Source organism: Pieris brassicae, chromosome 3, assembly GCF_905147105.1.
Source record: "Pieris brassicae chromosome 3, ilPieBrab1.1, whole genome shotgun sequence".
NCBI classification, from domain to species: domain Eukaryota; kingdom Metazoa; phylum Arthropoda; class Insecta; order Lepidoptera; family Pieridae; genus Pieris; species Pieris brassicae.
In genome coordinates this window covers 1,242,386-1,268,414 of record NC_059667.1, presented here as the reverse complement: position 1 = coordinate 1,268,414, position 26,029 = coordinate 1,242,386, and the positions used below count along the sequence as shown (strand labels likewise).

The window sequence follows — 26,029 nt, the reverse complement described above, 5'->3', positions numbered from 1 at the left end:
CAATGTGTCGTAATTATTTCCCTGTTTTCGAGAGTACAGAGTACACTGAATTATCAAAATATATTTAGTACTATATATTGTTTATTGTATTATAACTGTACTATAAATGACATATAAGAATGACATCAGTATATTTCACTCCTTCAACTAAATATCTTTAATATAAGTCTCATCTATATAAACTCTCTCTGACATAAATAATAGAGAAGAATTGAGTATTACAATCTAAATTAATTTTTGATAACAAAGCCCGGTTTTTCCCAACCCTTGCAATTATTTACTATATGTATACAATTTTTTTTATCACATTTAATGATTTGTTTAAAATACCTGCGAACACAATATACAAAATATCATGACGCTATTAACATTAACCAAAAGCTTATAAATACAAAAGAATATTATTCGTTATGAACGTTTAAAACATACACTATATTTTATATATAGACATAAATAATAATATAAATACCTTAATTAAAAATCTATTCAATCTTATAGATACGTTAGAACCACTGAGCCACTAAGAGATTTTTTAAATATAGGACGCAACACCGCCAGTAACCTGATGTTAAGTGGCACCGCCGCCTAAGGACACTCAATGCCAGAGCGCTCGTGAGTCACCGGCCTTTTACTGGTACGCTGTTTTCTTGAAAGAACCTATGTCGAATTGGTTCGAAAATACCAAGTCCGCAGCTGCCTCAAAAAGCACTCAGCTGTGAAACGACTGATGTCGAGGTGATACGAGGAATTTCGTATTCTGCCTCGACGTTCTTAGACATTGAGAAGACTTTAGGAATAATTAAGATTTGTGACTTAATTCATTTTTAAAGTATTATGTTCCAAATGTAGTAATTAAATCCAAAAAAATGTTTATAAAAACATACCTTCACTTGACGATTTGAATTATAAGAAAATGGAAGAAACAAACGACGGTGAACAACTGGAAACTTGCCGCTAGTGACCAAGTGTAGAACTTGGTTTAGACGCTACTGTGACCAAGATATAAGGGTAACTCAGAAATTCAGGAACGGCTTGGCGTTAAGTCCGAATATACAGTTTAGTCTCAAGTCTCAAATATACTGGATTTTGTCATACGGGAATACATACAATATAACGGGATTACCACCCCCATATAACGCGGTATATGTCCCCTATAACGCGGAGATTTCACAAGTTATATTTCTGTAGTGCGAAATTTATAATTTGTCAAGTACATAATTAGTTTTGCGTACCCGAGCAACGGCTTCAATTGTGTTGTTTAAAATGAAACTAAACAACTTTATTAAATTCGTATTCCCAGTTTTAGAATTGTTCAAAAAACAACGCGATTTCCTATAACGCGGTGCGGGCCTACCGCGTTATTACTGTAATTACAAATGAACCTCAGTGCCTACATTTTAATTTATTTAACATAGGAGGACAAACGAGCCTACTGGACACCCAAAAAGGGCATCCATCGCTGGCCATGGACGGCCATTCAAGTATGCGTTGCCGGGCTTTGATGGAGGAGTAAGTACGCTCTTTTTTAAACAGTAGGGGTGGGATCTCCCCGAGAAGACCCCCATCGGGAGTCGATTATACAGTTCGCTAGTTCGCAAAATGTCTGGAAGCGGACCGTAGAAGACTTACAGTCATCAAGGTGATGCTGATGAAGTTTTGAGTTAATACTACGGCTCATGCGGTAATGAACACTTCAGAACACTCTCCATGGTGTACCAAGTAGTATACGCATAGACGCAGCAGATCTGCGTAGAAAGAGAGAATCAAGCCGATCAATAATATAATAAACTACAATAGCAGAGCTTAAATTTATAATATAACATACATTTTTAAATATTAAATAATTGAACGTATATATAAATTAGAATTGTGTCGCGACTGTATTATGTAACAGATTAGAAAGATAAACAGCAACAATATCGACCTAATTTAAACCAAACATAAAACTTCATGATAATTATATGTAGATATAAAATAAAAGTATGGTAACCCGAAACGGATGGCAGCAGGCGGGCGGAAGGCGGCGCACACGCAGGCGCGGATAGGATAATGTACGGGAGCGAAGTCCGACCGACGAGAATAGATCACGAACTGCATAGGATTAAAAATGGGAATATACGGTATGCATATATTCGTCCTATCCATTTAGTACTTCTTCCAAAATAATTCAGCCTAATTTCACCGTTTTAACTGGTAGTCTTTGTCTCTTTGGATCACAGCGGAAACAATATATATATATATATAGACCAAATGAAGTGGAGATGGACATATGCTTCGGAGCCAATGAAAATAGAGCAAAATGTTGACGGAATGGTACCCTAGAGACGGAAAACCAAATAGAGATCGACAACGCAATGGGAGTACGAACTCAAATTAACAGCAGGCTGCTTTAGATAGACTTAAAGATAGATAACAGTGGACTTTGCTAAGATGCTCACCATACTCCGAGATATACTGTAGTGACAATATATTTGAACATAATATTTATAAAAAAATAATTGTAAACTATGCCCGGCTACGGCAGTCATAAAAAAACTCCAAAAAACTTTCTCCCGTATGTCAAAATATAAAACTTAGAAGACGAATCTTTCCCAACTCTGTAAACAGCACTTGCGAGACATGAACTTCAGTCCCACTATCTCCGAAGGTCCCTGATAGTTTATCGTAACAGGGCTGATAAACGCGGTTGTGTTCTTTGCCCGGAGATAGCTGTTTACGGATATGCCGTTAGCAGGCTGATAGGTTACGTATTGATTCACGATAATTAGAAGAAGCGAGCGCTAATTACGCTGGAAATGTCATATTTATCTGTGTATATCTGTCAATTTACAGACATCATACAGTGGTCAACACTTGTTAAAGCTAAGGGATGCGCTTTTTAAGGCAGTTAGGATGTCCTTTAAGAAATGAGCGTACCAAATCTTAAAAGTCCGGCAATGCAATTGCGAGCCTTTGACAAAACGAGTGTCGCTTAACATCAGATGAGTGATCTTCTCTCGGTCTGCCTCCTATTATATAAAAATAATTCAAAAACGTAATATTAAACAGATATAAATTAAAGTTACAATTCTTAGTCACTAGTGAATAACAAAGACTCGGAGAAATTCACTACCGACACAAACATAGGAGCAAATTAAAATGACAACTTTAACAAAAGACGTATTGGTAACTCACGGTCACGATATCGCTGCATAATTTATGCTGACAATGAAAAAGGGATTTTGCTCGTATTCAAAATGTCGCAACATTTGCAGGTGTTTATACATTTTAGACGGTTCTTGCACATATAGCAATTCATTTGTTTATCAGAGATTTCTAGAAAGTTTCACAGCCCGCCAACTTGGCCCAATTTTACGGGAAATCAAGCTGTTTTTAAGAGATTCAATTTGTTTTCTTTAAAAAACCACACGATTCTACACAATTTATATTAAGCCCCGAACCCAACCAAAAAACTTAATCAAATAAAAACACCACGATCGTAATAAATTTTATACTACTCGAAAGTATTTTTAATGCATATTTGAAATTACCTCTCAAACTGAGTTTACAACGAGAACTTTAGGGTGTTGAACTGACATTTGAAGCGGATTTAGGAGTTTGCATCACCAAACGTTTATATAGTATATGGTAACATATGTAATTATAGTTAACAAACGCAGTTTCATGTAAAATACAAATTAAACCCAGAAATGTGTCTACGTGTCTTAGGGGCTTAGGGCTTATATCATTCGTTCGATCTGGATGAATGACTTGCATCATTCATCCATTTGTATATAACATTTTCTAATTAAGACATACAATTAGTTATTTACAGTTAATATAGGTGTAGACAACATACTATGTTCTTCAGAAATAAATTCATTAACGTTTTTTTTGCTACCTAAACCCACTAGGGTCTCCCAACCATGTTTGTGTATAACATATATAATTATTGATAAAGGGTTTAGAAAAAACTTAAATTGAAATCCCTAGTAATTTTAATAAATTTTCGAAGAGCCCCCTTTATAATTAATTTGCCCCCCTGTGGGGAAATCCTGCAATACATTCTAGACTACGACGGCATTAAATTTGTTATATCATAGCAGAGATATAATAAGTAGGACAAAAACATCGCGTGATGTCTGTCCCCTGTGGACTTTGGTCGCATGAGACAACCAATTGTGTTGTTTTTGAGATAACACATGTTCCTAATGCGTAATAGATTGATTAGTCTATGAAAGGGTACATGAATATTTTGTACTTGCCTAATCAGTGGATTAAACATTCCTACTCATGACTCTTAACATTATAGCTTTAACAAGTCAGATATAAAGGTAGTTTAATCAATTTTATTTAATTTACATGTATCAATAACTTCCTAATTCGGTTTTGTTGAAGATGGATAAAATTAAATAAAACTTATATGACAATTGTTAATGGATTTTTGATTCGGAAATGTCCAAAGGGAAAAACTGTCTACAAATAAATTAGCCCTAAATTTATTTCTTAAACAGCCTTTCAGCATTTCTGTTTGTTATAAAGTTTTATAAAAATTACTTATACTAATACATTTAAAAATATGTTTTTTGTACACAAAAACATTATAAAATAGAGTTGCTAATAAACAGTCCCGGTTGCCAAAATTTAGACAATATTAATTATAAATTAGAGTTTATGTAAAACTGTATAAGTTAGTCTAAAGAAACTCTTTAATTGTCCACAGTCAATGTTACTACTAACTGGATCTACATCCAGAGACCACACATTGATTGAGAAGTATGCAGACATACTAAACAAAAATACTAAAAATTTAAATACATAATTATTCTATGATTTTAAAACTGTCACGATTTTATTCAATACCAAAATCAGAGACACTAGAATCAAATAGGAATCAATAGCATGTGTTTGAGTGTTATGACACACACATTATGTGGATTCTGAACCCTGCCCTCAAATTAGATGATTCACCTCAAGGTCGCATAGCAAGGTCAACAAACAGTGCATACAAACCAAAACTATTAAAAATTACAGTATTCTGTTGCATTTGGATAAGTCTCGCTTCATTCGAACAAGGAAAAGTAACTATTCATTAATGCTGTTTAATTTATATATTGTTTTAAATATTCATTTTACTTGTATCAATTGATAGTATGATTATTATGATGTATAAATATAGTATTTGTGTAAAAATAATTTTTTAATATTGTTAGTGTGATTTCGGTATTTAAGAGATACCCTATGTTTACCCTTACAATTTATTGGATGTCTGAGCTAGGCCAACACAAATGTAGCCAACAACATAATCTAAGATACACTAAGAAAAAAAAGACTATACATACAATTTTATATATCTCACTGTTGTTTTCACTATGAAGTTAGTTAACGCTTCTATTTCAATTGTTATGAATGATAGTCTTAAGACGTCATGTGGTGCATAATATGGTGGTACCATCTTACAAGCAGCATGTAATAAGTGAACATGGCCAATAAAAGGAGCTGCGGACATTTTACTGCCACTATTCTTGTGATCTACACACTAGAAGAACTGGTAGTACACTTAAATAAAAATTATGTATTATTTAATTACATTATTTTCATGATTATAAGTGTAAATTTTATTTCTTGAAATTGTGTACATGTCTTAAATTACATTTATAATAAAGGCCATTAATTACACCATAACACAAACTAACTCCTTTTATTAATCAGTTTTGTGTTGACATTAGGACACAAATGATATAAAATAAATTTCTCATAAGCTTATAATTATTTTAAGTTAAAATTATAGATGTGCTTATAATGTACAACTATTATGTTTATAAAGTTGAAGATTATATATATAAAAGAATGAATTGTTTTTCATATGAAAAATTTTATGGTTGTTATCCATAAAAATATAAACCATTATAGTTTAAAACAAAGACTTAGAAATTGTAATTATTTTAGAAATGTAGTTGGTTCTACTGTCTGAATAACAACTACAGGTAAAAACTAAAGATCAAATAATTTGATGTTTATGTTTTTTTTTAATAAATAAAGGGGTAAATGCTCACTTAGAGAGGTGCAGCAGTTAGTAAGCTATAAAATTAATCTAAAAAGAAACAACAATAATATAACATGAATATTACGTTTTCATTAGAAAATATTTACAATAATTATGTTCAATATTAATGTGCCTTATCATAGGCTTATCTGTCTAAATTGGCAATCATTTTGTAAGGTAATCCACAAGATATCAACTATTTTAAGTTTCAGATAAAGAGTAAATTTAAAAAATGTTAAAATTGTAAATGTACCGTTTATAAAATTAAAATGTGGGTGGATTAAGAACGACGTGGTTATATACAATTTCTAATTAGATTTTAGCAACATTTAATATATAAAAAAGTGTATGACGTATTATATATCGTGAACTTTTATTTTCGCTAGAAGATAGTAAAAATTAATCATAATTTTGCATGCAACATAGGTTAGAAAATGCGACACTTCTATTAGTGTTTTCTATTGAAAATTAAAGCAGCAGTTAATTAAATCAATACTTACAAATCGGCTCTGAGGTTTTGGTATTCACTGAGAAAATAACACTTGTAAATTATCACTGAATTTTTAAATAAACTAGAAGTAAACACTGGCACTCTCTGTTTTTACGTTGACTGCAAAATCAACCAACCCGAAAAACTAGTGAAGTGAATCGAGCTGTCTTACGATGTCAGTCTGTCAATTTCGATTTAACTTACTCGATGTTTCTTTCCACGATTGTTCGAAGTGTAAAACATTTTTCAATATAACTTTAACAAAGTATTTTCAGGTTAATTGCTTTCTAAATTTGATTATTTATTTATTACAATTGATAAACTAAATCGCATTTAATGTTATTATAGGTGTTCGATTGGTAGGTAACTATCGTGTTTTCGATTATAATCGTATTTGGCCTCGAATCTAACTCGCTGTACAACTTGCTTTGGGATGAGATTCTTAACCAATCAGATGAAAGCTAGACCGTGAAAAAGGTGGCGTGATCTCGACGTCACAGCTGCTTGTACCTACTACCTCTTATATTATACCTATAACAGTTTCAAACTTTGACGGGCTATTGATATAGGCTTCTTTAGTTTCAAACAGTAATATCAAATAACTTAGCTTATTAACAAGCATTTTATACCCCGTGTGCGTTACATATTACACATAATGTAGAATTTTTATTTTTGATTATTTGTAAGGTTAATACAATAAACGAATAAGTAGGTACGTTATTATTCTGGTCCAATTTTAATTTGACACGATACGTTAGTACAATCTTCATGAAATTTTCATTTAAATCTTTAATAGATAGTAGACTACTGTGCCTGTGCTAGATTATTCTGTTTTTATTTTGATAGCTTCATAAACGAGTCAAAACCTTATTAATATATTTAAAATTGTTATTTATAAAATGTTCAAAAATTACATTGATATTTGTGATGTTGTGTCCTTATTAGTTTATTGCCCTGCAGAAAAGGCATATCTATTGACTAAAGAATCTAATGGAGAATTCTGGATTCCATCAAGTAGGACCGAGAAGAACTGTTGGAAAATGTCCGCACATAAATTGAATTTTGAGGTAATTAAGCTTATTGTACTCAAATCTTCTATACTATGACAACATTTGTACCAACCGAGTCTGGAGGTATACGTAATTTTATACAAATATTATTATTGGAAAATAGTCAAGATTGTCTGTTCACATTCATTTGTAAAATGTCTTAGGAATATTTTCGGGGTATAAAATAAAGCACGCATTATAGGATGCCCATTTCAAAGACATCCTAAAACAATAAAACCATGTGGACAACTTTTTAGAGTAAAATTGTATTACGTTGTCTGTACTAGTTATTCGGTATGGATTCGTCTGCCGAATGTCAACCATTGCGCGTATACAAGATTTGGCTCCCAAATCATCCCAACACCTGTGTTTACCATGCCGTTTATAAAGTATCCATAAAGCCTGATGTTAAAAAACGGGTCAAACGAAGAGCTGTAAGTATTTTTTTAATAAGTTGTAGCGATTTTATTTTATAAGAATTCTCAAGAATATAACGCCTGATAAAAAAGGCAATGTCTGTAGTATTTTTACAGGCGTTATTTAAGTACAAGCTGTAAGCCTTATTCATAGAAATATAATGAACTAAAGTAGTCTACCGTTACTTTCTAACAAAAGCGTTTACCCAGTATGGAATAAAGACAAGTAATTAGGTTGGATTACTGATTTAGTTTCGTTTTCGTCAAATGTATATTTTAAATGATTTTAGGGTGTTCGAAATCGGCTTCAATGGTTCACTATAGTGGAGTTAGATCGCCTACGAGCGCACGCAAACCTCCGGAGTCCAGAAGTCGCCGTTTTCGCTCAAATGGCGTTGGGAGATGTACATAAGGACGCAGATATATTGGTATGAATACGGGATTATAATTGTTTATTTAAGACTGATTCTAAAGGGACTGATACGAAAAGGTGTATTTTTAGCTTTGAGCGTACTTTTTTATTCAGTCTTGTATCAACAAGACTGAATAAAATAATCAGTCAAATAATAATCTAAAAGTATTGAATTCTGAATACCAAGCCAAGTTAAAAATTGTATTTTTGAATGATTGGAATATAAACAACGAAAACCTATATATGTGCGTAGATGCTGCCCTATATTGAAAAGTATATATCCAGGAAACAATAGTCGTTTTGGTCATCCATGATTTATATATCCATGATGCGGGCTTTATCAGGGTTACTGTGTAAAACTAACTATTAGGTTGGGCAAAAAGTCTTTCGCATTATAGTATGTATTTATGTACTTGTAATAAAATCTCTTTGTCTATACTATTTGTATCTGGCTGGTTTTTATATCATTAAAAGTTTAAATTTTACAGAAGATAAATTCAAATTAGGAAAATGTGTGATTTTTGTTTATTTTTCATATTGTCAAGATGAGTGAATTTAATGAAGAAATTCGATACATTTTAAAATTTAACTACAAAAAAGGTAAAAGTGGAACGTAAACCGCGAAAAAGAATTGCGATGTATATGGTCCTAGTGCAGTGTCTGTGAGAGTACCACAAATTTGGTTAAAGCGTTTTCAATCCGGAATTTTTGATCTACATTTGTCAAAGATGCATGTCGCTCTGGTCGGCCTGTTACGGATAAAATGAAAAAAGTGGAGCAATATTGGCATATCAGTAGTTACGACGTAGCCGAAGAAAAAAACTGAATACACAAAAAAGCTCGATTTTTGGATACCTCGCGAGCACACTGAAAGAAACCTAATGAACCTCATGTGTACTCATTTGTGATTCTTTATTACGACGTAATTAAACCGAACCATTTTTGTACAATCTGATGACTGGTGATGAAAAGCGGATCACCTACGACAAGAACGTGCGAAAAAGGTCGTGGTCAAACGCCGGTCAGGCTTCACAGATGGCGAAACCCGGATTAACGCAACAAGGTGATGCTTTGTGTCGTGGGATTGTAAGGGCATTATTCATTATGAGCTGTTACAATCAGGCAAGACCAACGATTCTGAACTCTACTGCGAACAACTGATGAGACTAAAGCAAGAAGTTGAATTAAAGATTGATAAAGCTAGAAGTTGAATTAAAGATTGATAAAGCTAGACGTCACACCATCTTTTGATAGGGTGGACTAGCGGCTATAGCAATTAATTAAAACGTAACTAATAATTGGAAACATTACGTTTACTTGTATATGAGAAAATATATTTGATAATGACACATGGAAAATTAAATGCAGTGCATCATAGACGTATACGTATCACGACCTTCCAACACCTTCTCCTGATGTTGCCGAGACACGTTTCTATACATGCATTAATCTTGCTCAGTGTCTTTCAAGCTTTACGTTTGACAATGGTTTTGTCTTTACGTCAGCTAACTGAATTTCTGTGGGACAGTAGCTAATATTTATTAATACATGCACGATTTTTTAATGTATTATACAATTTTTGAAGGATTATTTTGTTGAAGGATCCGGACCTCACAAGTTGAATTTTGAATTAAAATTGAACTTTGATTATCAACATGCAAATTTATTTTTATTTCTTGTAATAGAGAATGAGATACAATGCCTCTTTGCAACAGTATGCTGCGGCTATGTACTCGGCTTCATGCTTGCATGCTTGGATGCCCATGATATTGGTACGAAGCCAGAAATGCTTCTTCGCGTCAATGGGTCTCCAGCATAATCCGAGTCGCTTTAAGCATCAATTTTCTCTATCGGTTTGTTCGTTTGAACAAAATGTTTTCTCTTTGGTTCCCACGAAATATTTTTTAATTTTTTTATATTTCCCATGATATTGGCACGAAGCCGGAAGTGCTTATTTGCGTCTATGGGTCTCCAACATAAACCGAGTCGCTGTACCCATCGATAGGTTCTATCAGTTTGTTTTGTTTGGACAAAATGCATTTCTCTTTGGTTCCCATTAAATATTTGAATATTTTCTTGAATTTTATGACGTCTTGACTGGTGGGGTTTTCAACCTTCCTGCTAACTAGGTTGACCACTTGTGAGATATCTGGTCTGGTTCTGGTAGAGGCACAGTAAACTTCCCACTGCTTCTTTCATATGTGACGTACAGCCACTGTCAAGACACCATTAATTGCTTTTACAGTTTGACGTTCCTGTTGTTAAACAGATGTTATATTGGGTCTGTTCTTTGACTAACAAACTTCTGTAGAATGCCCTTTCAAAATTATACATTTTTCTGTCTTTGGTGTAGAATGCCTCTGAAGTCTGTGCATTATTTTTTTCGGTTTGCCTTCTTGCTTCATATTATTCTACTATTTTTATGTTATAATCTTAATTGCCGTTAGGAAACTGTACAACATCATTATGCTTAACAACTCTGGATGATTTTTGACATCCATGTCTTCTAATTTACCTACTACATCCATAAAATTACTGAGATGGTCTCTCCACATCTCCTTGTGGACACATTTTCTTCAATACCAGTTGCTTTAATGGCGTAGCCATTGTATCTTATGAGAATTGCCTGTGTTTGTAAGCACCAGGTATCGTAATTTGGTTTGTCAAGGGTTCTATGCTTACGATACTCTATGCTTTCGAGGTCATTTTAAAAAAAATCTTATTTACATACTATTTTAAACATGCTTCTTCCATTTGCCACTAGATAAAACGTAAATGATACTTGAAAACATTGTTTACTTTTATATGAGAAAATATATATTTTATAATGACACCGCCACCACACCACACCACATTAAAATTAAAGAACATAATACAAGTTAAAATGCAGAGCATCATAGACAAGTATACGTGGACAGCATCACGACCTACTAACATCTTTAGCCACTAAGCAAAAATTAAGAGAGGTTGGCTGGGAGGTGATAATGCATCCGCCGTATAGTCCTGACCTTGCACCTTCAGACTGCCAAAACTAATTGTCGCGGTATTTTGTTCAGAAGCCCCAAAATTTCTATAGGGAATATGGGATCGTCCCTACCTACAAGATTCGCAAAAAATTACGAACAAAATGGTAGCAACATATTTTAGTTAAATGTAAATAAACTAAATTAAAAAATGTTGTTAATTTTCTTTAAAAAGTCGAAGAAACTCTAACCTAACCTATTATTTCAAATGGGTCTCAATATTTATAGATAGCTTCAAGGATCTTTCTTAATTTGAAAAATCGCCTTCACTAAGACAAATCTGAATATATGTCGCAGTAAAGTAGTTAAATCAGAGAGTTAATTGAATCTCTAGACAGTTAATTAAAAATCGATATTCAATCAAGTCGCTAAAGTTCCGTCAGACAAGTGAGTGAACGGAATGTTTGAGTTTCCTAAACGTTCCTAGGCGATAAGAGTAACCTAACCTAACTATTTACAGTAAAGCAAAACACGGAATTTCCAACCCCTCAGTTCTTCACGATCACACTGAAATAACAATACATAAAAATAAATACATACAAATGAAATAATCATGGCGGAGTCTTGCTTTACATTGTTAATCAACTTTCGGTCAGACATATAGTTAAATGTTTTCGACGCTGCTTTATTTAAATCAAAATGCTAGCGATACTTGATTGAATATCGATCTTTATTAACTGTCTCTCTAGACAATGAATTAATCTCTATTTATTTAACTCTCTGATTTAAATAATTTACTGCGACATATATATTATTATTAATTTATTTGCTATTATATAATAAAAGTGTCAAGTAACACTGTAGAGTCTGATATGTCCTTTGCTTTAACTCTGTTTTAGCACTTTTCATTAAGTAATTCATTAAATAAAATAACACATTCACAATAAAATAGAGTTATTTATTTATTTTAACCTTATTTTATTTGCCATTATAGCAATTTCGATATAAACGAAATAAAGTCTATCATAGTAAATAATGGACACTTGTGAATTTAGTTAGTCATTAACTGAATCGAGACGGCAGTGCGCTCTCCAACTCGAGCAAAAAAGTTGTTGTTGTATGGCCACGCCATTGTATTTATTTATTGATTTGTAATATTGCTATTGTCAGTGTGATGTTTTTAGGTTAGCTAATTACGTGGTAACTTAAGACAGAATTTCGCTTAAGTAGGAACTGAATTTTACCGATTTCGATCTCCGAACTTTTTACGGTAGAACTGCGTTGCGAGACTATTTTTACAAATTATGTTTTTGATGGCTTTTATCTTTACCGCAATATCAATATATGTGCTCAATGCATGTGTGGTGGTTTGAGCATATTAGTACTGGCTCACGGCACTAACACAAGTCTCATAAACCCTCTCCGTAAGGAGTTACAGTTACAGGGTAATCCTGAGCCGGTCTAGACTCTTTCCCTAAGTCTATTACAATAAATTCCTTAACTGTCTCCAGGATTTTGAGCCGGGTATGATTGTTGAGATTTGTGAGGACAATGTTCTGATCGGTGTCGACGTAGCTGGGGGCTCTGTGTCATTATCTTCACCCCACTGTCAGTTACTGCAAGCTGCGAATTACAATAAAGAAGGTATTTTGTGTAATCACTCAATTACAAGTAGGCATTTGCTACGCCTGTGTATATCAGTCTCAAACAGCCATTTACAAATGCAGTGGCAACTCGACATACGAGTTTAATTCGTTTCGTAACCTAGTTCGTATTGCAAATTTCTTTTCCCAATTGAGATTAATTGAAATGCCATTCATCCGTTCCAGCATCCAAACAGCCCGAAAATGAATTCGCGATTTAATTCAGTAGACATCATCTTCTCATGCAAAAATAATAATGTTTTGTAAACGTACAAAAAGCAAAAAACGCGAATCCAACTTGTCAAAAATGCTTCGAAGCAAACAGAGTGCGAGAAGCTGGTGTTGTGTGCGATCAGCATTCTAATTTTTTTTAATAGGCATGCAAATGTCACAATAATAAACATGATGTCATATAATAATAATTGTCAAATATTAATAAAAAATAGTTAATTATAATTGTTGTCAAAATGTATAGTCAAGACACCTTTCCATTAAAAATTTAATCACTTCCCCTGAGGTGAGTAATTAGTTTGATGACGTAATATTTTTTTTTAATACATAGTGGTGCGACTTGCATACAGGGCCGTGTTGGAACCCACTTTAGAAACAGGCAAGTTTGTTTAAATGTCTTACATTATGGTGCTTTTTACAGTCATAACTGCTTCTGTTATACATTAACTTGGCATTGTCAAAGTACCGAGGCCTTAAATCGGTAAAGTCGGTTTACTGACGATAGTTGAACCTGACAACGTCATAAGAAAATATTGATGGAATGGTTTCAAAGGAAAATTTTAATTTTATTTGTTTGATAGATATTTTGTATGGATATAGAGAAGTAGGTAAATGGAAATCATAACGCCGCATGCGTCATGTTTTTTCGTGCTTCAGCCGGCTCCATCGAATTATAAGATGTTGTCACGTCAAAAACTTACAAGAGTCAAACCCTTATACTAGCACTAATATTTTTTTTCTGAGCAATGACATCACATCTACCGAATTGCCACATAAACCAATATTTTGCTATAATAATAATTTATGATTGTTATGGTGGTCCAATATAAAGTTCGAATATTCTGCCACACATAACGGCGTTCACGGCGGAATTTTAAAAAGAAGTTACATTATGAGTCATATTGATATTGACCATATGGTCAATTCTTATATTATTTTATCACTCCATCATCACATCATCAAAGTATATTATTGCGTTATTAAATTAATATCAATTATAATGTTTCACGCAATAATCTTTAATAGAAAAAAAATCCAAAAGATTTTTAATGTTTTTTGGTAGATTAATAAAAACTTTGATTGATGTTTTATCGTATCGCTTTTAATTATTTGTATTTTTAGATCAAATTCGTCTATACAACGAATTCATTCTCCTGGTGTATCCTGCTCTCTATATGAGTCCCAATACATTCACGCAGTTCATGTCCGATCTTGGATGGCAGAAAACACAGTGTGCCAATTTATTTAGGTAATCACAGTTAATAAGCTCATTGTTTTTATTATTTAATGATTATAATTAAAGGATGAGGAGTATGGTGTAATGGTTACAGGTAGCAAAGATTTTGGGTATTGGTGAGTTGGTGGTTAAAAGTATAGGATTGCCAGTTCTTGTGCGTTCTACGCCCATGATTTAAGAACTGTCAGCAAATTTGAATGAAATACGATTTTTTTATGGCGTTACACTAACAATCTACAAAAATTAAAACCAGCTATTTTTAAAAGTTATCTACGTAAAAAGTATTCTACAGTTAAATAAAATAGTTAGACACTTTTTTGCTCGTATGTGTGCGATGCGCAAACTTTCCTCTACTCCCTTGTTTAATGCTCAAGAAGTTTGCCGGTATCTGTACTTTATATAGATAATGTTTTTTTTTTCTTAAAAACCCACGATCCTTTACAACTTATACTTAGTCTGCAACATACTAAACCAAATATCAACTCAAAGCGTGGCTATAACCGAAAAACCAAAAAGATATAATACTTCAAAATCGAAGTTTTACACTATGAATGTATTTTGATGCATATTTGAAATAACCTCAAACCGAGTGTACAACAAAAACTTTAGGGGGTTTTAATAGAAATTTAGTGGTTATTGAAGTGGGTCACTGGGAGATGTTAAGTTGTAGTAGGTAGGAGTCCTGGATAGTATTTGAGTATTTGAGTAATATAGTAATATTTTCATGGTTCTATATTAGTTAAATAGTCATTTCTAGAGCCGCAGATATTTCATGCCGAGGTGGCCTATCGTTCCTTGACGTGATGTTATGGTGCGCTGCATTGGAGCCTATGACGCAGCACCTGGGCGTACCAGCTGAACTGCGATGTCGATATATTTTCAGGTTGTTCTCTAACACATAACTAATAGTAACATTGTGACTAGTATTCAATCTTGAATCACAGAAAAAATCAGGTTTGTATTTTTTTAAATATTGTTACGAGCTAGGGGATCGGATAGAAAATGCCGTAGATTTATTCAAGGATTTATTTTTTTGGTAAATCAATGAGGAATTTATGGGCACGAATTAATTGCAGAGATGCACTTATATCACAAAAACACAGTCACTAATTACTTCACTTATGCACACGACACACAGTACTTTATCACTTGTATTCACTTTATTCGCACTTTATCGCTTCGGTGTTCCTCTCGTGTAATCGCATTCAAAACTAAAGGCGACTAGTCGCGTTTCGGCTCGCTTATATATCCCTGGGAATAATTCTAAACAATATTCGAGAACTTTCTAGGCGGGCTTGCTACTGAGTAGCGATTGTACAATTCTAGAACGTCCGCACTCTTTGTCTCTTTCGCACGTTGCTCCGTCCTTGTCGTACGGCGTTCTAGAGTGCTCAGTCTAGTTTCGAGAAAGGTCTGATCTTCTCTCTCTCTCTCGTATCATTTCGTCCTTGTCTCACACCTAGAAAGTTTGGTCTAGAATATTCCTTCACCAAAGGGGTATACCTAGGCCTGAAAACGCCTGAAAACGGGTCCCCTGAAAACTGCACCACTCTACTACAAATGTTCTGAAACCGACTGAAAAAAGGTTTCAGCTTCCTGAAAACTAGGGTAACATTATGGAAATTACAATTTTCTAATATGTGATTGACCTTCTCCTGAAACGGTCAGAAATCATATTACAGCCTGCTGAAAAGTTCTCTAACTAGTAGAAAAATCTAGAAACATTGCAGTCGACCCGTCTTCGTAACAATATTTTATGTCCTGGTTAATTCCGGTTTGTGGATGGACTATGATAAACCTTTATGCTAGATTAGATAAAGTAAGAAATACTGTGTTTTATTTATAATACAATTATACAATAGTTACAGTATTATTAACATATATAGTAATAATAATAAATAGGGATAAATAGAAAACTAATATTAAATTAAAAGTATGGTCCATGCAATAGTACCAGTGACTCCAAAGCTGGTGCTTTTCTCATCCAAGGAATAAAGTATCACAAATCACAATACAGCAAGGAAATGCTCCCAGCTACACTGCCACGGGGACCACACTTTTAAAATTTGTGTTAATTTTCTATTTTTAGTTTTTTATTATTTATGTAGGTATATATATATATTCAGTTGTAAATTTACAATAATACTTATGTTCATTCGAACTGTTGGCATCGACTCGACACTTACTCTCGATGTATAATATTAAACCCGTTTCATGTGTTTTTATTTCCAAACCAATTGGAATTAGGTTCCTTCAAGAAAAGAGCGTACCAATTCTTAAAAGGCCGGCATCATTAAATATCTGATGAGCTCCTGCCCGTTTGCCCCCTTTAAGTAAAAATAAAGAAAAAGTGATTTTCTTAAACGACCTTTTTCGTAATGCAATAATTTAAGCTTTAAAATCTGTTTTCAAGATATTTCGATGCAAATCGAGATCAAAAACTGGAGTACCAAGAGTTTAAAGAGTTGGTGGGAGCCGCACGCGCAACAAGAGAGTTACCTGTTGATCCACTCAGTGTCGCTAGGGAGGCTGACGTCTGCCTTAGGTAACAAAAAGATACCAGATTCCTCATCGTGTATCATGGGTTTGAAAACCTATTAGGCCTGGTCCGAACACAGCTGGACAAATTTGTTTATATATTTTAGATATACAGTTTCACCAGTTTAATCGTTACATACAAAAACATGTACCCATTTATTTATTTCGTAATCCATCAGCTAAATCATGTATAACACAAAACAATTAGGTGTACTAAAGATGTAGCCAATGGAATACACACCTAATATATACAAACAGGTTCAAACATTAACATAAGGAAAACATGAATTAACACACAAAGCCGGCCTAATACTAATCATCATATACATATATACCTACTCAAAAATATCACCTATTTCGGAGCGAGTCTTTAAAACAGCTTACTGAGATACGGGATGTTAGAAGTGGAGCCGTTGACTTCTATATAGACTATAATGCAATTACAGCGTACGACGCGCAGTGAGGTGAAATATTTAACCTTTTATGTTTTTAAGAAAAATAAATTCTCATGTACGTTTTTAATGAGAATAAACTTATTTAAACCTTAAATATTACCAAAGTTTCCATCTTCTATAACAGCATATATGCATGACGTTCGGACATATGCTTTTAGACAGTTAGGCCTCCAGCCGAACTGTCAACTACTGATGGCAGATTTCCTTCGTGCTGCTGGAGAGCTGTTTTTTCGCGGCACCAGCTCCTTGTTACGCTCACCCAAGAGCATTGCCGGTTATTTGTTGGATCTTCAGTAAGTTTTGAACGAATTGAAACGTATATATTTGTTCGTTTCATTATTTGATAATATATATAATAAACTATAGATTATATACCATAAATAGTATAGAGAAAGAAATTCATTAAATATATTTAGGCGGTACGCGCAAAGTGGCGCGCGCTTTCAACCATTCTGGGCCTCAGATTTCTGTATAGTGATCATTTCTTTTGTAATAAGCAAGTAGATCAACCTTCTGTGGCTGACACAACGTCAACTTTTTGGGTTCTAAGGTAAGCCGGTTCCCTCACTATGTTTTCCTTCACTGAACTGTTCAATGCGCACGTAGAAAAAATTGGCACAGAGGATCGGGAGTCCGGGATCGGAGTCACACGCTAAAACCAACTAGTTCACCAAATTAAAGTATTTTAAAATATAATAAACTAAACCTTACAGCGAACGTGACCAAGAAATGAAAGCGGCGACCACATCTAAGTTAATAACCTACCAAGGTACACTTTTCAAAATCATGGCCTAGGAGAACTGAGAACTGTAGCTACACCTACAATATTCTCATTTAAAGAGTTATCTGTTTTCAAAAAACCGCGAACAATGTTCTTTAACACCTGTGTCGTTACATGATTATGTTTTAAAATGCATGTAGGTGATCGGCCCTATGTACCAGAGTGACGTCGTAATACTATATATGTTGGGCATAGTACCCAAGTGTGTGCTATTCCATATCTCATTTTCTACTTCTAATAAATAATTAAACGTAAACATTTTTTAGCACCAAGTATGCCAGAAATACAATCGTCAGGATCCCATGGTAAAGTTAGCTGCGCAGCATCACAGCATCGGGGAGACTATATCCTAGCTTCTTGTGTCGTTAAACTGCAAAGGAAACAAGTACCTGAAATGCTGGCTTTAACGAGTTTTGATGGTAAACTCAGTACCTACACTAAAATATAAGTCAACATGTATTACATTATTTACTCCAGCTTTTCGATTTTTTTTTAGAACAGGGATCAAACCTGATGTTACATGATACCGTCTTCCATGGACACTCTCGGCCAGATCGTTTGAATCTGTTAAATTATATTTATTAGTTACTACCGCTTTCTTTGTAGCATAGAACATAGTTTTTATTGGTTTATAGAGAGTTTTATATCATTTTTCAACCATGGATACGAAACTGCAAAAATTCATTTTTCATATGACGGATGTATTAAAATACTTCTAACTCGATTAAAATAAAATTTCTTTAGCGGATATAAATTGGGGTGTATTATGAGTTATATATATACAAGGTTTTTTAAAAAGTATCTAGAAAAGTGTTTCCCAACGTGGGACACATTCCCCACATGAAAGCTTTATTAAAATTGTTTGGAATCTCAATTTCAGCTTTCATAAGGTTTTAAAAATTTATTATGGTTCGCTAACAATTTCCTAGTAATTTATTCCAAAAACCTATCAAATAAGTTTCTTAAGTTAACTGTAAGTAGTTATTGAACACTATTGGACATTTCTTATATTAGGTCCTTACATATGAAATTGGCGTTTTGTCGTACTGGCCACTTTGACCTCAAATACCTCCTCTTTGGTTAGGAATTTCAAAGCTATGTATTTGTGCTTCGATGACCGTCATTCATTTGATGTTTTCTTCTGTTTGCCTCACTCATTTTCGTCCGAGTTAGCTGCAGGCTGCGGTGTTAGTGATAAAACTGTTTTAATTCACTTGAAGCAAATTGGGAAGATTAAAAGGCTTGAAAGGTGGGTACCTCACGAATTGACTGAAGCAAACCGGCAAACGCGCGTCGACTGCTGCGCTACATTACTGAACCGGCACAATAATGATGGTATTTTAAACCGAATCATGACCTGTGATGAAAAATGGATTCTTTACGATAATCGGAAGCGCTCAGCGCAATGGTTGGATCCCGGCCAGCCAGCCAAGCGAAAATTAACCCCAAAAAAGTTACTTGTAAGCGTTTGGTGGACTAGTGCCGGTATTGTTCATTGCAGATTTCTCAAATCTGGCCAGACTATTACGGCTGATGTCTATTGTCAGCAATTGCAAACCATGATAGAAAAGCTAGCGGCTAAACAACCTAGACTGGTCAATCGCTCCACGCCACTGCTACTTCACGACAACGCTAGACGACACACTGCACAACAGACGGCTACCAAATTAGAAGAGCTTCAATTGGAATGTCTAAGACATCCTCCGTACTCCCCGGACCTTGCTCCAACAGATTACCATCTTTTTTCGAAATTTGGACAACTTCTTGCGAGGGAAAAAATTTAACTCTGATGGGGCAGTCCAAATCGCCTTCACAGATTTTATTGATTCCCGTCCGACTGGTTTTTTTAGTAAAGGGATCAATGAACTACCTATGAGATTTTACCTTTTGAAAGATCGATGCACGATTTAAATAACTTCGCTTGGAAAAAAAACCATAGCAATTGTTTTACACTTTGGTTATGTTTGAATTGATTTTGAAATTTACACGATATATTGTATCGCAAGCCAAGTAATCCATTTAAAAAAAAATTACATTAGTGTAATGTTTTACATAACTAATTGTTATTACGGGCTGGTGGGCCTCAGTGCTCCAGCTCTCCACTGCGCCCCGCAGTCCACCCCGAAACACTGACAGCACTTCGAGCTGGGATAGGCCTTAAAGCAAACCAATCACAATTCAGTTACAACAACGTCATGATTTCCGTATTAGAAGTTCTTATTTACAGAAGACGTAGTAAGCAGTTCCACAACACGTTTGATATCAAACTCATTGGCGTCGATGGACCTCCTTGGAGCAGCAGCGATGCCTGTTGAGGCACTTGCCTCTGTACATTACTTCGCTCTTCATGTTGATAAACCTGCTCATGTAAGGACCAGCTTATTCATAGCCCATCTGGCCGCGTATCTGACCTATGGAGTCCATGAAAACCATCTCTTTTCTCTCTCGTAAAACCTTTTACAGGTGACTTTCTACTAATTAATTAGTAATCATTTATGTAATATAATTTGGTCCTGGTTTTTCAACCCATATTAATTCAAAATTCCATCAGGATCAGCTGGAAGTCTTCCACCGTCCGCTATAAAACACACTTACAAGTCTAAAATACCTAAAATAAGTAGCTTCATTTACACAAAGTTTGTATATAATTCAATTCTAAGCCTTATGTATAGCGCCGGACATCCGGCGGTGGTTCAATAATTATCAACAAGGAAGCATGGTCTTGGTTAAACCCTAATGAAGAAGCCTCTCTCGGCAGCACGCTGCTCAAACTGGCGGAAGCTGTTCGACCTATTTGCGCTTTCGAACCAAGATTACTCAAATTAAGCTCACCAGTTTATGCTATAGGTATGTATATATATATGTAATACAAGATTAGTAAATATACCAATGTAATTTATTTTTGTATATTTATATATTCTACTAACGTTATATATTCTACGTGGATACCGATCTCGCTTAGTGGAAAGTCTACTAAGTCGAACTACAGATATTGTTAACATAAGTCTTATTTTAGTTATATTAGTCTTTACAGACAGATATTAGTTAAACATATAATACTTTACTACGTTTCCTACGTTTCATAGGAGACTTGCATGGCAACCTACCAGCACTATTAGCAATGGAATCCGCTCTCTGGCCTCTTGGACCTTCCATGGTCCCAGCCCGTTTGCTCTTCCTGGGGGACTTCGTTGATAGAGGGGCATATGGTACGGAGTTGCTGGCGTATCTCTTCGCAGCTAAGTTGCAGCGGCCCACCGGCGTTTATCTCATAAGAGGAAACCACGAAGCACGGGACATACAGAAAATGTTCAGTTTTCATACGTATGTGACTATGTTCTAGATTGTCTTAGCGCTGAACTTTTAAAGATAAATTTTTCGAAAAGTACGTAAGCCAAAAACTAAGGATGATATTTACTGATAGGATAGTGTTTTTTAAGTCCTAATATTTTATTCTTAAAGCATAAAAAATATACTAAGTGTGATATATATAATATGTATAAATATGTTGTGGTTGTACAATCTAAAGATTGCATATTCTGCCACACATAATGGTGTGCACATTTGTCTTAAAAGGAAATTAAAATAGAAGTTACATTATGAGTCATATCAAAATAGTCAATTCTTATATTATTTTATGACTACATCATCACATTTTTGTGGTATAGCTAAACTAAAAAGCTTCAAATATATTTGTATCAGTCACGACTTAAAGCCAGTCATTAACAGTTACGAAAGTATAACTAAATCAATACATATACTCCTCAGAGAGTGCCTTACCAAGTACGGCGAGGTTGATGGGGGGCGGATATGGAGTGCAATCAATCAAGTGTTCGACGTGTTACCTCTAGCGGCTGTTGTAGATGGAAAGGTTTTCATTTACGTTTATTATAAAACTTTCTTTTGACGGTAATATTTTCAAGATCCACTTTTTATAGTACGATTTGTCTTTAGCCTCTAAATAGGTTTCATTGTCGGCGATTATCGTCGCATTCTCTTGAGTAAGAAGGGGGGTGGGCTCGCTGGGAGCCAAAGCTGAAGAATTCGGAAATAATACGAAGCCTAATTCATGGAATTTTGCCATAATTTTCATTGATTTGTGATACGGTGCATTGTTTTGATGAAATAGCATTTTCTTCATCCTCAAATGGAGCCGTTATTCCGAATTTTTTTCCTTCAAACGCTCAAAACGCTACGTAAAAGTCGATATTATTTTTCCCTTTTCAAGATTTCTCGATAAATATTATATCATCCGCATCCCAAAATATTGATGCCATAACCTTGCCAGTCGACTTTTGCGTCTTACCACGCTTTGGTGTCGGTTCATCACGTGCAGTCCACTCGGCAGACTGTCGACTGTCTGTCTGAATTCTCTTCTAAATTGAAATTATATTTCGTAACAGGAATTTGGGATCAAGTGCTTGAAAACTAAACCACATCAGATACAGACAATGGTGTATAAAAAACTTTTCTTAAATTTTTTACCCAGGTATTTTGCTGTCATGGTGGTATCCCACCACCATGGGTGTGCCCTCTTATATCAGCCATTGATAAAGTTCCTGTACCCTTGCCTCGTCCGGCAGAGCAGAGCTCGATAGCTTGGGAACTTCTATGGAATGATCCTATTAGGTAACCTAAGCTAAACTAGTACTTTTGAATGCCCTTATTTTAATATATGTTTGATCTCTTTCTGTCAACTTGTGTCAACGTCACTACTGTCACTACTTAAAGTAGTGCAAAAATACTTTAGTTTTATAAGCCTATAATATTGAAAATACAAGACCGTTACATTTTAAAGTTAAAACTGTGATTATTTACTCTAATATGAAATGGTGAGACATTTGCTTTTGCTGAAGTTAACTGTATTTCTCGGTTAACATTTTCAGAAACTTCATAGAAACCTTCGCCGAGTCGTCGTGTTTATTATTTGCTATTATTGTTTTATTTATTCCTACATATTTATGTATTTACATTGTATGTTCGCGGATACTTGGCGGACCCATGCGACCTCTTTGGTACAAAGGACCTCGTGAGCCGTGTGCTAAGATATTGCGGGCTACTCGATTGTGAGGAAGTTGCATGGATCTGATTAGCGCTGTGGCTTCTTAAGTTCTCATGCCATTTTCACTCGTGTACATTCTTTCTATAACATATTTTCATGTTTCCTTCAACGATTTCTATTTAAAAATGCCACGACCAATTCCACTTGTTTGAGTTTTTTTGTAGATTTGAAAATCGTCAAATCCAGCGCTGGCTAGAATAATTTATTTTCAGAAATAATAAAATAACAGCATCTCTAGCCCTAGAACTGACAGCGAACGAAGGCTTTGCAGTAAACAATAAACGTGGCACAGGTCACGTGTTCGAGCAGAGCGCGCTTGAGCGTTTCCTTCTCGCGAACCAGCTGTCCCATGTGGTGCGAGCTCATGAATTACAACAGAACGGATTTATGGTACCTTAGTCAGTTCTCCTTGTATTTTATTGAAGGCAATCGGGTGGGAGGCTGATCTGCTGTTAAGTGATACCGCTGCCCATGGATGTCCTGCCGGATGATCGCGAGTACATTGCCGGCCTTTTAAGAATTGGTACGCTCTTTTCTTGAAGGAACCTAAGTTGTATTGGTTCGAAAATACTTTAGTGCACAGCTGGTTCCACATAGTGGTGAAGCGCGGTAAAAACTGCTCTTTTAACGTTTTTAGGTATGTATTCATATGCGCCAGTTCCTATAAAGCTTCTTCAATTGGCTGGCTTTGAAGACTTACACTACCCGTTCAACTGGGACTCTTGGAAGTGCAAAGGCATATGCAGCTATTGCTAATATCTATGCCTACTTGATATTAGACCTGTGGAAAGAATACACATTGACACACACATTACTCGGAGTTTAAAGTCTAAAATTCTAAAAAAATAAAAAGATTACTGGCTGGTTTCCCAACGAAAGAAATCAAAACGAATGTTAAATCTGCGAAAATAGTTCTTTTGATATTCACATCATTCTAAAAATAATATAGTGATAAAATATTTTTTCTTCTTAATAATAAACAATACTTAATTAACAAGTTTAGCTCATAAGCTTTATATATATTGACAGGTACAATTCAATGGACGCCTAGTATCTGTGTTCTCCTCATCGCACTACTGTGGTGGAACTAATGACTCCGGTGTGGCATTACTGGAAGATGGCAAACTACGTCTTATTCGAGTTTCAAACGATTAAATATACTATAATAAAATTCTGTGCAATTTTTTTTTATTTACTTATACAATGGCCAAATTTCAACTATAAGAGTTATCGGCGTAAGAGTCGAGAAAACGAAGGCGCCCTTGTACTTCATCTAGAACGTGAGCTTCAATTAAAAAAACCGAAAGATCCGCAAAACTCACTCCCGCCAAAAGATGTGCGCGTAGATGGATTCGGACATGTACCTGATAATTGCTAGATTACGGTGCAAGATGCCCAATTGTAAGAGCACCAATGGTCGTGTACGAAATGTACCGTACATTACATTTGGTAACGATTAAAAAAATAGCTGTTTCAAAGATTTTCAAACACTGCAGCATAATTCGAAGACAATCCTGTCCAATTTCTTACCCCCTTAATCAATATTTTGCACTTTTGCACCTGTTTCATTTCATGGTATTTAAGCTGCAAGAGGAGCTTGTTGACGTTGAAGTCTGCGAGTCGAACAGCAGAAAGGTTTCCTGGAGCGGTAAAAAATGTACGGAACGAAATCATAATCTCTCCCAGCGAAATACGTTTTCCGTTTCGTTATTGTGTTAATACTGTGTTATCAGTCTTTCATGATTGATTAATAGTATTTACAGACAAGATAATTCACTTTTTGACTATCTAAACAGTTAAGGCCTCTGTCAACTGACACCAGTTCTAGTTCGAACGTGACGTATATAACATATGCTGCTGCATAGATAAAACAAAAACAAATGAAAATGAGGGATATTAAAGTGTGAGGAGTCTGTGGAGGTCCAGACTATACTAGCGCTCGGGAAAAAAAGGTGGGTAGAAAAGGTCAGAGCGGCAATCATGACTACATTACATGACATTGACATTACTGAAACATTCATTTCGCCCGCAAAATAGACCTGTGTTCGATTCAAACCATAGACCGCGTCGGAGCTGTGGTCGCGGAATACCCCCTCAGACAGACCGCTTAGTTAGAAAACATGCCTTTTTGAGCCTTTACCGTACAAGTCTTCAAAAAATTTTGGCCTTAGAGGATTAAATCCTTCTAAGATCCAAATAGTCCAAGAAATCAAACCAGAAGACTACATCCAAAAACATTTACTGTCAGATGTTAGAGATTTTTTCAGATGAAAATGGGATAGACAATGTTTACTTTGGTGATTAATCAAAATTGCCGACACTGTATATTAAGTAATCGTAAAACAAAAACATCAAAAAGCGAAGAAAATCATCAATCAATCATGTATGGTGTTATCTCAAAGCAAGAGTTTACAATCTTACGAATTTTGAACTGTTGAAGACTAAAATAGCGACATAAATGAGACATATCAGTTGACGTCAAAAAATAAATTCCCTTATAATTTACTGCAAATATAATATTACATTTTTTTATATTTTTAAACTTTAAATTAATCATTTAATCATGCTTCATACGTATAATTTGTATTTAAAATTTTCCTTTCCTACAAAGTAATACTAAAAATAATTAAAACAAACTTTTTAGACAAGCTAAAGGTACACTCTTACCTTTGTTTTTTTTACAAACCTTTGAAGTTTAAAATCACCGCTGAGACATTTTCCCACGAA

General features: G+C 34.7%; 2 protein-coding genes across 2 annotated transcripts in view; one reads left to right on the top strand and one right to left on the bottom strand.

Moving 5' to 3' along the window:
• LOC123707696 (long-chain-fatty-acid--CoA ligase 4) overlaps positions 1 to 6,673 on the bottom strand; it is a 58,774-nt gene extending 52,101 nt beyond the window's left edge. Inside the window, exon 1 of the mRNA XM_045657975.1 lies at positions 6,526 to 6,673. The gene's annotated coding sequence lies outside the window, so the exon portion shown is untranslated. The remainder of the gene's footprint in view (positions 1 to 6,525) is intronic.
• Positions 6,674 to 7,385: 712 nt separating this feature from the next.
• Positions 7,386 to 24,457, top strand: LOC123707114. Its single transcript, XM_045656912.1, has 17 exons — positions 7,386 to 7,582; positions 7,852 to 7,998; positions 8,271 to 8,408; positions 12,867 to 12,999; positions 14,352 to 14,478; positions 15,224 to 15,349; positions 16,880 to 17,011; positions 17,618 to 17,752; positions 18,173 to 18,228; positions 18,507 to 18,659; positions 20,468 to 20,607; positions 20,913 to 21,087; positions 21,327 to 21,564; positions 22,009 to 22,111; positions 22,730 to 22,869; positions 23,515 to 23,692; positions 24,332 to 24,457. Exons 1-17 carry the CDS (start codon positions 7,415 to 7,417, stop codon positions 24,455 to 24,457), a joined length of 2,415 nt encoding a protein of 804 aa, XP_045512868.1. The 5' UTR covers positions 7,386 to 7,414.
• Positions 24,458 to 26,029: the final 1,572 nt, after the last annotated feature.